General features: G+C 45.1%; 1 protein-coding gene across 1 annotated transcript in view; it reads right to left on the minus strand.

Annotated features, from left to right (window-relative positions):
• The window catches only part of pou6f2 (POU class 6 homeobox 2), a 1,008,671-nt gene that overhangs the window by 62,612 nt on the left and 932,032 nt on the right, over nucleotides 1–14,027 (minus strand). The window contains exon 19 of the mRNA XM_041189250.1: nucleotides 9,874–10,042. Coding sequence (XP_041045184.1) covers nucleotides 9,874–10,042 — 169 coding nt within the window. The remainder of the gene's footprint in view (nucleotides 1–9,873; nucleotides 10,043–14,027) is intronic.

Genomic DNA, 14,027 nt, shown 5'->3' on the forward strand with positions numbered 1-14,027 from the left:
CTGCTCAGCATGTTGATGGCAGGTCATCGTTGGACATCGGGAATCTCATTGTACTGCATTTGCATATCATTATAAGGCCAGCCCGCCGGATTTCTTCTGGCTGTTGCTATGACTCTACAAGTGTTTGGTGCTTTGCTTACTTTTTTAAAAGTTGCAAAGGTTTACAGGGAGCAATGAGGTAGGTGTAGAAACATCTTTTGCTGTCTTCAAAGCTTCTGCACAATCCATTTGTTCCCTGACATGGGTGCACGGCTAGGCATTGCCCTTGGAATAAAGCATGACTGGGAGAATGAACAGAGAGCACACAGAACAGGACAAGCTGCTGGAAGAGAGAAGAAGAGGAGGAGAGGGGGAATGGTGTCTCAACAGGAGACCCTATCAGCCCAGGGTGTTTAGGGAGCAATTTTCCTACCTGAACCTCAGTGAGGAACAATGCGTGAGATATCTGCACTTTCACTGATATCTGCCACTTCCTGTAGCCACAACTATAAGCTCAGGGCAGGGCAAGGACTACATTACCAGTGGCTGTGAGGTCGACCATGGCAGTGAATATTTTGGCTCTGGTTCCTTCATGGTTGGAGTTGGAGATATTTGCAACATCTCACAGTTTTCCATGCACTATTACATAAGAGAGATTACTGATGCTCTCTGTTCATTGAAAGCTACATTTCACTCTCTCTTGCCAGAAGGAAGCAGGCGGAGGGCGCACAAGGCATTACAAGGATTGCAGGCTACCCCATGGTGCCAGGTGCCATTGACAACACAAATATTGGTTTGTAGGCACTGCCTCATACCAGAACCAAGAGAGATTCCACTCTCTCAACATCCAGCTGGTGTGTGACCATAGACGGTGAATCATGCAGCCATTTTAAGGTATATAAGACCAATGCTGACCAGTACTAGTCATTTCCTAAGTTTTACTGGTTTTTCCTTCTGCGAGGTCAATGTCTGGTACTCTGACAGCAGTCATAATGCCTTCACTCTCTGACAGTCCACTTTTGAGGCACCATGACAAACCAAAGGGTAGCTACTGGGCAACAAGAACTATCTGCTGACCACATGGTTGATGAATCCAGTGTGCAACCCATGCACATGTGGGCAGCATGCATACAACATAAGCCATTCTGGCGTACAAATTGTGACTATTGGTGTGCTGAGTCAAAATCTGCTTCCTGGACTGCTCTACAGGAGCCCTGCAGTACTTGGCAGAGTGTCAAGATTTATGGTAAGCTGCTGGATGCAGCATAACCTAGCCATCATAAGGGGACATTCCATACCACCAGTTGTATGGTGAGTAGCTGAGGAACAGCAACATGAAAGGGAAGGTCCAAGACAACCTAGCCAGCCCTTTTCTGGCCCTCTTGTCCTGAGTGTGAAACCAGTAACCGCAACCACAATTTCCCATTCACCAACAGTCCCACACCTTATAAGAGCAAAATACTGCAGATGATGGGAATCTGAAATAAAATCAGAAAAGGCTGGAAATACTCAGCAGGTCAGACAGCATCTATGGAGAGAAATAGAGTTAACATTTCAGGTTAAGAACAGTTTCATCAGAACAGCTCTGATGTAAGGTTGTCTCAACCTGAAACGTTAGCCCTGTTTCTTTCCACAGATGCTGCTGAGTATTTTCAGCCTTTTTTCTTTTTATTTCAGTCCCACATCTTACCTTCCTTCTGTTACTGGACATCACAGCTATCATTTGACCACAATGCAAAAATAAAAGCCACCACAAAATAAACATTCCAAACTAAATTTATAAATGAAATCATGCCACATTGCAAACTGAAGTAAACTAATCACCCTTATGCCTTCCCTGTGCCTATGCCTGTCCTAGTCCTCCAAGCAGTGCTAACCATTGTGACTGCAGCATTGCTGGTGGCAGGCTGCTGACTTTGAGTGGAGGAAATTGCAGGTGGCCTTGGAGGACAATCACTAGGTCTGGGCCTAGGACACCCAGCTTCAGACTGCACCATCTCAGCAGCAGCAGCAGTCTGGGCTGGTTTACAGGCATCATCAAAAGCACCAATGGATTGGTAGGGGTAGGAGGAGAAATGCTACAATTGTGACAGAGGACAAGTTCCTGCTCCATGGAGACATTGCTACTCCCCACGGTGGTGCCTCAGCAATCCTCATAATCTGTTGCTGTGACACCCTGCAAGCCCCTTTGCACACTGTAATCCACAGCCATGATGCAGTCTGACCTTGCATGACTGCAATCTGTGCCTCCACCACACCACACATACATTAGGTGGCTGCTGTGCCATAATGGAAGTTGCAACATCGGCCATCAGTCCTGCATGATGGTTCGATCCAGAATTACGTGAATGGAGTTGGCCACCACTTACAGGCTGGAAAGGATGGGCTTTAAGCCCTGAGCCTGTGTGTGAGCTCAGCCTCCGACATACTGGCACCTGTGTTATTCTTTTTCATGCCCTGGTTGCAGCCCACTCGTGCCTGGTGTCTCACCTCGTGCAGATCCCATCTATATGCCATCCTCTAAGGTATGTGCAGTGTCAGTGTCTGAGCTGGTGGCTGTGATTGCGTAAAGGTGTTTCATCATCTGTACTATATTCTTGCTGTCCCTTCATTTCCTGACCAAATAATACATCTTGGCTATCTGAAAGGGGAAAGGCACAAGGGGTAAGGTTGTTGTGCAGGAAGATGGGGAGAAATAAGACGTGCAAGCTTACACCAGCTGCAGCTTGTAAATCAGAAGAGTATGGGATGGGAAAAGTTAAAAATGATTTAGAGCAAGTGAAAGAGGGGGAGGGTGAAAAAAGAACAAAAGGACAAGTCTGTGGTAGGGTAGAATCCAGGAGAGATTAACTGACCAAAAGATTTTATGGTGCAAGGCCAAAAGGAGTGGTCATGGGACAAATTGAGACAGAAAAGATGTATCTAGAGGAGGTGGGAATGACAGGTATAGGTAATCTTATTGAAACATAAGATTCTAAGGGGGCTTGACAAGGCCAATGCTGAGAGTATGTATGTGGGGGAACCTAGAACTGAGAGCACAGTTTCAGAGTTAGGAGTCTCCCATTTAAAACAGGGACAAGGAGGAATTTCTTCCCTCAGAGTTGTTAATTTTAGGAATTATTTACCTCACAGAGCAATGGGGACTTGAATATATTCAGGGCTGAGTGAGAAAGATTTTTGATCTACAAGGGAGTCAAGGGTTATAGGGAACAGGCAGGAAAGTGGAGTTGAGGCCACCGTCAGATTAGCCATGATCTTATTGAATGGTGGAGCAGGGCTCGAAAGACTGAATGGCCTACTCCTGCTCCTATTTCTTATGTTCTCATGTTCTTATGAGGGGGAAGCCGGATGTGAGGAGGAGGATCAGGTATGAGGATACTGTCATCCTGGATGGTTTCAGCCTTGCCACGGCCTCAGCAATGCGTTTCTAAATAATGACATCATCATTTCCTTCAAGTGGGTTAAGGCATGCACATTTTTTTTATTCATTCACGGGATGTGGGTGTCGCTGGCTAGGCCAGCGTTTATTGCCCATCCCTAATTGCCCTTGAGAAGGTGGTGGCAAGCTGCCTTCTTGAACCACTGCAGTTCATGTGGTGTAAGTACACCCACAGTGCTATTAGGGAGAGAGATCCAGGATTTTGACCCAGCGACAGTGAAGGAACATGCATATCTTCTCTCTCAAGTTAGCTCTTGCTGCCTCCAGTAAAGCACCAAGTCTGCAAAAGAGGGGCAATTGTGTCAGTGGGTATCATGCTGTATGGGTCACCTGGCTATCATGGTTGAATAGGTGGCAGCATGCGCAACCTGTGAATGTAGTTTGCAGCAGTGTTAAGTGTGTAGTTGGTGGGTGAGTGATGGGGATGTGGTGATTGTCAGAGGCTAGTGGTGTAGTTGGCATTTGAAGATGCCTTCACTGACCTTGGCCACTCGTGTAAGGTCATTAACTTCTTGCAACACTGGATCCAGGTCCTTGGGGTTTGACTCTTGGCATCGATCTCCATGGGTGTCTGCTCCCATCACTTTTTGGCTCTCCTACAGAAACATATCTCTCCTTTCCAACTTCTCCATCATGGCCTCCAGTGCAATGCTTGAAAACCTGCTCTCTCTTATATTGTCTTCACTCTTTTCCACGTTGCAGTCACTTCCTGCAACTGCTCCAGCCATCTTGTACCTCCCTTTTAAGAAGTGCAGGCTAGCTTTAAGTGATGTTAGCCACTCACAATTTTGGTCTTCTGCTGATGCGTCCTACTAATCAACAGTGCGGTTATTAATGAGACTGAAATCATTGAAATGAACAGGCAGTACAGAGTCTGCAGCCACCAAGCATAGGTTAATCCTGCATCACAATCATAACGGAGTGCTTAGTGGAGTGTGATCTTTGTTGTAATGTAGGGAAAGCAGCAGCCAATTGGCACACAGTTATGTTCGACAAACGGCAATGAAATAAATGATCAGATCATCTGTTTGTGGTATTGATCAACAAATTAAATATTTACAAGGATACCAATGGAACTTCACTTCTGTTGCTTGAGAAGGCAGATGAAGTCTTACATCTCCTCCAAAAGACGGCACTTTTGACAATGTAGCAGTCTCAGCACTGCATTGAAGTGTTAACCTGGTTTATGTGCTCAAGTCTCTGGTGTGGGACTTGAACCAAAAGCTTCTGACTCGGACATGTGAGTGTGACCAAGAACTTATAAAAAGTCATTATTGATTATGTTATTGATTAAAGAAATGTTATAGCTGTGAGGAGGGATGATATGGCCATAGGATTGGACCAAAGAATAAAAAAGGGGCAGTCATTCTATGACACGGGGAAGGGTTATACGATAGTCCTCCAGACAGGCAAAGGAAGATAGAAAAGCAAATATGTAGACAAATATCTGAGAAGTGCAAAAACAATAGGGCAATAATAGTGGGGGTTTTAGCTACCCTAATATTAACTGTGATAGAACCAGTGTGAAAGGCAAAGAGGAAACAGTATTCTTAAAATGCATTCAGGAAAACATTTTTAGCCAATATGTAGCAAGACCTAAAGGAAAAGGTGCAATTCCGGGATTAGTTTTAGGGAATGAAGCTGGGCAGGTGGAAGGGTATCAGCTGGGATGCATTTTGGTGTAAGTGATTATAATTCAGTTAGGTTTAGGGTAGTTATGAAAAAGGACAAAGATCGACTAGGAATAAAAGTTCTGAATTGGGGAAATCTAATTTTACTAAGCTGACATGTAATTTAGCTAAAGTGCACTGGAAACAGCTACTTGAAGTAAATCAGTGTCAGGTCAGTGGGAGATAATAGTAAGGGCAGAATTTTGCCCTCGATGGGCAGGCGGGTGGGCCCCACCGGCTCAGCGACAGGCGGGCAGCCAATTGCCGCCGCTGAAACGGGCCCCACTGACATTTTAAGTGGGCGGGCCAATTAAGGCCCGCCCAGCAGGCCGGCCGACGAGAAGCGCTATGCACTTCCTGTGCGGGGGGGGAGGGATTCCCCAACTATCAGAATGAGCTCTTTTGTACATGCGTGTGAAAAAGCGCACGTCTCCCTGAGACTAAGTGCTGCCTCAGGGAGATCGCTGACAGTGTTTGAAACTTTAAAAATAGAAAAATAAGAAAATTATTAACATGTCCCCCTCATGTGACAAGGTCACACGAGATGGGACATATTAATAAATATCACAAAAACATTATTAAACTTTTCTAAAACAGACATGAAACCTCATCCCACCAGTGGATGAGATTTCATGTTTTTTTAGAAGCCCGCTGGGGCTCCTGGCCTGCCCACCAGCCTTAAGGTTAGACGGGCAGGGCCTTTAATTGGTTTAACTACCCTGTCAATGGCCTCAATTGGCCATTGACAGGTCGGTGGGCAGACAGCTGATTTCGCTGCGCACCCACCTTCCTGAATATTTAAATGGGGCGGGATGATGTCGGAGGGTATCATTTTCACTTCGGCAAGCGGGCCCCGCCCCCAGCTCACCGACAGAAAAATTCTGCCCTAGGGGTTTAGAGCAAGTATGTTTCCTTAAAGAAAAAAATAGGACAAACAAGTCCAGAACCCCCTGGATACCAAGGTAAAAGCAGAGGATAAGGAACAAAAGGAAGCTTATGACAGATTCTGTGGACTCAATACAGCAGAAAATCTACAGTTAAAAGTGGGGAGGCAAAATTAAAAAGGAAATTAGGAAAGCAAGGAGAGGGTATGGAAAAAATACAAGCAAATAAAATCAAGGATAACCCGAAGATATTTATAAATACAGAAAGAGCAAGAGGATAACGAAAGGAAGAGCAGGGCCTATTGGAGACCATAAGTGTGTGGAGGCAGAGGATGTGGGTATGGTTCTTAATGAATACTTTGCATCTATTTTCACAAAAGGGAGGGACAAAACAGGCATTGCAATCAGCGTGAAATATTAAATGAAATTAATGCAATGGAAAAGGCAGTATTAAGGGGTTTGACATATTTGAAAATGGATAAATCCCCAGACCCAGGTGTAACGTATCTCAGGCTGATAAGGGAAGCAAGAGAAGAAATAATGGGGGCTCTGACCTTAGTTCTCCAACCCTCTCTGCCTACAGGCATGGTACCAAAGAACTGGAGGACAGCTCAAGTTGTACCATTGTTTAAAATGGGAATAATCACAGGCCAGTCAGCCTAACGTCAATAGCATGAAAATTTTCGGAAAAATTCTGAGGGACAGGATAAATCTTCATTTAGAAAGGCATGAATTAATCAAAGACAGTCAGCACAAACTTGTTAAGAGAAGGTCGTGTCTGATTAACATGAAAGAATTTTTTGAGGAGGTGACAAGAAAGGTTGATGAGTGTGGTACATTTGATGTGGTCTATATGATATATGGATTTTAGCAAGGCTGTTTACAAGGTCCCACATGGCAGAGTGGTCACAAATGCAAAAGCCCATGGGATCCAAGGCAAAGTGGCAAACTCGATCAAATTGGCTCAGAGGCAGGAAGCAAAGGGCAAAGGTCAATGGTTGTATTTATGGTTGGAAGCCTGCTTCCAGTGGGGTTTCTCAGTGCTAGGTCTCTTATTTTTTGAGTATATATCAGTGACGTGTACTTGAGTGTAGGGGGTATGATTAAGAAGTTTACATGTGATCCAAAGATTGGTCTGTAGTTGATAATGAAGAAGAAATCTGTAGACTGCAGGAAGATATGATACTGAGGACAATAGACGGACATTGAAGTGCATGTCCACAGACCCCTGAAGATGGTTGTACAGGCAAATGTGGTGGGTCAAGAAGGCATACGGTATACTTGTTTTTATTAGCCAAGACATAGAATATAAAAGCAGGGAAGTTATGCTGGAATTGTATAACATACTGGTTGTGCCACAACTGGTGTACTATAATTCTGGTCACTACACAATAGGAAAGATGTAATTGCACTATAGGGTACAGAGGAAATTTACCAGGATCTTGCCTGTACTGGAGAGTTTTAGTTATGAGGAAATATTGGACACTTTAGAGGGTTGTTTTCTCTGGAACAGAGGAGGTTAAGGAGAGATCTAATTGAAGTGTAAAGTTAGCCAGTAGTGTAAAATTATGAGGGTCTAGATAGCGTGAATAAAAGATTTCTATATCCCTTAGTTAAAGGGTCCACAACCAGGGGATTCAGGGTGGGAGGCAGGATGTTAGAGGGGATTCAAGGGGAAACTTTTTCAACTAGAGGGTAATGGGGAACTGGAACTCACTGCCTGAAAGGGTGATAGAGGTAGGAATCCTCATAGCATTTAAAATGTACTTGGATATGCACTTGTGGTAACCTACAAGGCTACAGACCAAAAGCTGGAAAGTGGGATTAGGCTGGATGGCTACTTGTTGGCTGGTGCAGACACAATGGGCCTAATGACCTCCTTTCGTGCTGTAAATTTTGGTGATTCTATTATCACCTGTTGATGGCCTGACTCAAATTTCAAATGATCCTCAAAATTGTCAAGCCCCGACCCAACCACCTTCACGATCACCCAACTATACCCTGACACCTGACTACCCTCACGAACACCTGACTATCCCTTGCCACCTGACTACTCCTCCCAACCATCCAACTACCCTCCTGACCACCCAACTACCCTCCCAAACACACGACAACATCCCCAATTGCCTGACCAGCCCTCAACTGCCCTCCAAACCACCTGGCTACCCTTCTAACATGATATCCTCCCAACCACCTCACTACACCCATGACCACACTGCCACCCTCCTGGCCTGACAACTCCACCTGACCCGACCCAATTACCCTCCCAGCCACTCGACTAACACCCCAGCTAATACCTTTACCTGACCCAGCCAGACCCAACTACCCCCTGAACTGACTAGCCATTCACCCACCTACCCCCTACCCGACCCACCTACCCACTTACACATTCTACCCAACCTACCCAATTATCCACCCATGCAGCCTACCCACCTACCCCCTGCCTACTTTCCCATCTCACATATCTACTCACCTCATCTACTTACCCACTCACCGAACTACCCCTACACACTTACCCACTTCATGCATTTACCCAACTCACCCACCTACCCACTTACCCACCTCACCCACTTACTCACTTAACCACCTACGCACCTCATCTAATTAGCCTCCACACCCCCACCCATTTTCCCACTTACCCACCCTACCTACCTCACCCCCTTCACTCTACCCACCCACCCACCTTAACCATCCAGCCCCTAGCCACTTACACACTTACCCATCTCACCCACTCACCCAGTTCAACCACTTAGCCACCTCAGCCACCTACCCACCCACTCACTCAACCGTTTACTCATCCATTCATTGACATTCAAACGGGACCTTTAAACTTACCATATGGCAGCTAGTGCTGTTAAAAGAGAGTGTGTCCTGTCTTCCACAACTCGTCTCTGCTGCAAAGGAGTTTCCTAAGAAACACTGCACTGCACATTTCTATGAAAGCTGGGCTCTACTGGACCCAGACACAGTAGAAATGCATAGCAGCGTTGAGTCTGGGAAATTTATAAACTCAGTGGTTATCCGACAATCATTGCCGCTGCTTGGAAGACCTGGGCCTATAGCTACATTGAAATTATATTGCAATAAGTGCTAGACTAGTTAGTAGTGAAAACTGAAAGTATTTCTTTCCACAAAAAGGGTAGTGGAAATCTGGAACTCTCTCCATCAAAATGTTGTGGGACCTAGGAAGAAGTATATATCAGCAATAGCCTAACTGAATGGTACAGCAGGCTCAAAGGGCTAAATAGCCTATTCCTGTTTCTATGATGGTGATATCACTTGGGGTAGAATTTTTATCAAGGTTTTCCATGATTACTGCAGTGGAAATCTCAGATAACAGTGGAAGCAGCTGCTTCAGCTGATCTTTGACCAAAGTTATGGTGGAGCAAGATCAGCACCATGCCCACAGAAATCCTAGCTCCTTGTGGTCATGGTGAGTTTTATTTGGACTTAAGCTCCCCTTTGTCCCTCACAGCACGGCTATGGACTTACATCACAAATACAGTGTTCGTTCATAGAATCACAGATGTTACAGCTAGGAAGGAGACAATTTGACCCATTGCCAGTTCTTCAATGAGAGCTATTTACTTTAAGCCATTTCCCTGCTCTTTCCCCTTATGCTTTTGTATGCTAAAGACTTATCAATTTTCTTTTAAATGTTATTATATTCACTGCTTCTATGGCCAATCTTGGTAAAGTATCTACATTCCAATAACTATGTGTGATGTCTTCTAACTTGCCCTTTCCATGCAGATAGTATCAGAGCTGAGCTGATCTGGATGGATTTTGTTAGCAAAAATGTAAACCAATGGATTGTGCCAGTTTTGATAAACGCATTCTATTGTTTGTCTGAGAATGAACTGCTGAACAACAAATAGCGCAGCGAGAAGCCCCTACTTACTGCTGACTAACTGTCCAACGCTCAGAGCTGAAGAAGAACAGGATGAAGAGGAAGAGGAAGAAGCTTGACGCACTGGGCTTTGTGCGAGAGAGGGCTGCCCATGTGCCATGTGCAGAAGGTTTGCCTGGGACACTGGCTGGCCTACCTGCGGATGCTGCTGCTGCTGCTGCTGCGGTGGAAGCAGAACACACAAATATACACTAAAGGTTAGATTACACAGAGATCTAAGGGGAAAAATGTCAGTTACGTCAATTCACACAAGGTCTTCATATATGATAGAGGATAGATTTCATTTTGGCTTTATTGCTGAAAAAAGAGACATGTCTAAGCTTTTTGATTTGCACTAAACAGGACACTCTTAAGAATACCAAAACAAGGGGGAAGATAACAATTTATACTGTGTGTGAAGAGAGTGCTGACTAGTTGGCAAGTAAAGTTGCCAGGAAGAATGCAGCACTGATGGTGACTAACACTTAACAGCCAAGCATTGTTTGAAATTTAAACCAGGCAGCTTGACCCTGACTGGTCAAGGCATTGCCCTGAGGAATGAGTCAACGAATGGCTGTCACTTACTTTGTTTAGCTGAAACAGGCGCAATGTGTGTACATGTTCTTTCTGTCTGCAAAGAACAGTGCCCTGTGTATTAATGTATGTAGCTTCCAGTATATGTAAATATGCCACATTGAGCCCAACTGACAATCTTAAATTGGTTGTCAGCTTAATTCTTAGCACATTGAGGATTGAGCAAGCGTTGTCCAATCTTGGAATCGCATTTAATGTTGGACACTGTGTTTTGAGTTTTGCAAGCACAGGCTGGTTGGGTATGGTCTGTACCCTGCTCATTGCGAACAGTGGCTGGGACATGCTGTTTGACATGATCCACCAGTCTTTGGGGCATACAGTCTACATACCTAGCATCACACTGGCACTGAAATTCATATACCACATTACTCATCTGTGTGATAGGAAGAACGTCTTTTCGACTTGATGGCAGCATTCTGTTAGTGGCAAATATCACTCGTGTTGCTACTTTTAATTTTTGTGATACCTTGCCCCTCCAGGATAATCTGAGGTAGAATGAGCACTTTTCAGGCCCATTCATGAGTTTGCATGATATACAGCATGAAATGATCCCTTATATTGGGATTCTTGTGAGTGTCCTGATCAGTGTAACATAAAAAGCTTAGACATATCTCTTTTTTCAGCAATACTCAAGTTCTGTACTATAAAATGACTATTTTCCTTTATATTTATGAAATTGGATTCATGGTGAAGATGAACAGAAATAAAGCTGTGCCTACTTTAAGCTGTGACTATGTTAAAAGAACAAGGTTAGTGACATTTTCACAGTTTAAATTCAGAACTATGTATGTAAACAAAATTCTAATTTAAATGACCATCGGCGATTCTCTTTCACAATGGTAAGATATTCTGGTTGTAAAATTCAACATTGGCGGGTGTGCAAAACACTGGCAGTGGGTCAGCTGCTTATTATACATCTGGTTCTATCTGTTCTGTTGACTTCAGTATAACAGGTGAAAGATCCATTAGCATCCATTATGCACATCCACTAAAGTGAATTGTACCCACTCTGTCAATAAAAACACATTGGGGGGTAGAATTCATCAGTCTGCCTTCATGTTGAATGTAAGACAATATGTCCTTCCACTGAGTGAGACTCTGTCTGTCCTGAGAGTCAGACTACCCTCATATTATGTCAGAGTCATCTTCCCTCCTATTGAATGAGAGTCAGCCTGCCCTCCAGCTCAATGAGAGTCAGTCTGCCCATGTTGAAGGTGAATCAGTCTGTCCTCCTGTTGAATGCAAGGAAGTCTGCCCTCCCATTGAATGAGAGTCAGTCTGCCCTCCTGTTGAATAAGAGTCTGTCTGCCCTCTTGTTGAATGAGTCAGTCTGCCCTCTTGTTGAATGAGTCAGTCTGCCCTCTTGTTGAATGAGTCAGTCTGCCCTCCTGTTGAATAAGAGTCAGTCTGTCCTCCCATTGAGTAAGACTCTGTTTTGTCCTGAGAGTTAGACTACCCTCATGCTGCATCAGAGTCAGTCTTCCCTCCTGTTGAATGAGAGTCAGTCTGCTCTCCAGATCAATGAGACTCATTCTGCCCTCCCATTGAAAGAGAGTCAGTCTGCCCTTCTGTTGAATGAGTCAGTCTGTCCCCTGTTGAATGAGAGTCAGTCCACACTCCTGTTGAATGAGTATCAGTCAACCCTTCTGTTGAACAAGATTCAGTCTGTCCTCCTGCTATATGGAACAGGGTTGAGTTAGGAGAAGAGGAGGCCATTGAGGCCTCTCCCGCTGCGACCCTCAGCCCATTGTCATGGTTCACATGGAGGACTGGAGTGAAGAGCTATAGATGGTGCGTCATGGGCCAGGACTCAAGGTATCACCCAGGCAACATTTGCAGGTAGCAGGTATGGAAGGAGCAGTCATCTGTGGGTTTAGGATAAGGTTCCATTTATTGTCTCAGTGAGTGCAACTCACTATGCCCTTCCATCATTCATTTGTAGTCTGAAGAGCACAAACAAGCCTTTAACAGATAAGCAATAAGTTGTTTGGTAGAATTGGAGGGAGCAGAGACATCTACAAGATGGAGCCCGTCTGGCTGTTACTCCCAGCTTATCACATTAAAGTCTGGAGAATGGACAGAACACACCCTGGTGGTGGGTAATGGGCCAGGATCTCAGGCCCAATATCCCCCAGGAAGCATTTGTATGTAGTGAGCATGGAAAGGGTGGTCAATAACAACATCAACTTCCATTTAAAGAAGCACTTTTAAAGGAATAAAACATCCCAAGACACTTCACAGGAGGTTATCAAAGTTTGACACTGAGCCACATGAGGAGTAGGGCAGATGACCAAAAGCTTGGTCCAGGAGGTAGGTTTAATGAGCATCTTAAAGGACGATAGAGAGATGAAATTTAGGGAGGGAAGTCCAGAGCTTAGGGCCTCAACAGTTTAATAAATGGTGGAGCAATTAATATTGGGATGCATAAGAGATCAGAATTGGACATGTGCAGTGATCTGAGTTGTCAGGCTGGATGAGGTTACAGAGATAGGGAAAGGATGAGGCTATGGAGGGATTTTAAAACAAGGATGGGAATGTTAAAATTGAGGTGCTGCTTAACCAAAAGCCTTTGTAGATTACCAAGCAAAGAGGTGATTTGTGATTGAATTTGCGGCCAGTTAGGATACTGGCAGCAGGGTTTTCAATGACCTTACGTTTATGAAGAATAGAATGTGGGTGGCTGGCCAGGAGCGCATTGTGGTCTGGAAGTAACAAAGGCATGAATGAGGGTTTCAGCAGGAGATGAGCTGAGGTAGGGATGGAGTTGGGTGATGGTTCAGAGATAATAGGTAATTCAGAAAATAGGTTGTTCTAGTGATGACACCAGTACATGGTTAGAAATTCATCTTGGGGTCAAACACACCACCAGGATTGCAAAATGTCTGATTCAGCCACAGGCAGTTGGCAGAAAGAGAGGATGGAGTCAATGGCTAGGGAAAGGAGTTAGCATGGGGAAGGGCATGCAGGTCTGAGGATTAAGGTAGCGGTAGGCTTCACTGCCCAATTTCACATGCTTTTTCTTCTGCTATACTGCCCAAGTTCAGGAAAATCCACCCTTCCCCAGATTTAATCAGTGCCAATTCATGGATAACATGGGTTAAATGTGGAGTAAATGTCACTCTAAGGATGGAACGTTGCGGCCTTCCTAGGAGAGGGTTGGCAGGTGCAGGGGTTGGGTGAAGGGCGGCCCACCTGCCCTTGGGCCAATTGAGGCCCTTAAGAAGCAAGAGGTGTCAATGCCAAACGGCGAGGCTGCCAGTTGGCCGTTTTGTAGGCTGGGGGGGCCCTACCTGTTAGGCCACCCTATACCCAAAGGAGGCTGACCACTTCCCATGGTATTTCATCTGTTTCTGCCCCTCCTGCATCTGGCCCCCCCCACCCCTCTCATCAGGGCTTGTTAGCCTGGCCCAGAGAAACCTGGATTTAACCTGGGTCTTTGGATCCTTGGATCCATGGCTCCTTGCCGTTGGGGACTGCCTGTAGACCCAGAAGTGGCCACTGCTCCAGGTGGCCCTGCTGGGAGTCGATAGTTGTCAGCCATTTGATTGGCCAACAGCTCTCAGGGTTGGGAC

Source organism: Carcharodon carcharias, chromosome 6 (genome assembly GCF_017639515.1).
Source record: "Carcharodon carcharias isolate sCarCar2 chromosome 6, sCarCar2.pri, whole genome shotgun sequence".
Lineage (NCBI taxonomy): Eukaryota > Metazoa > Chordata > Chondrichthyes > Lamniformes > Lamnidae > Carcharodon > Carcharodon carcharias.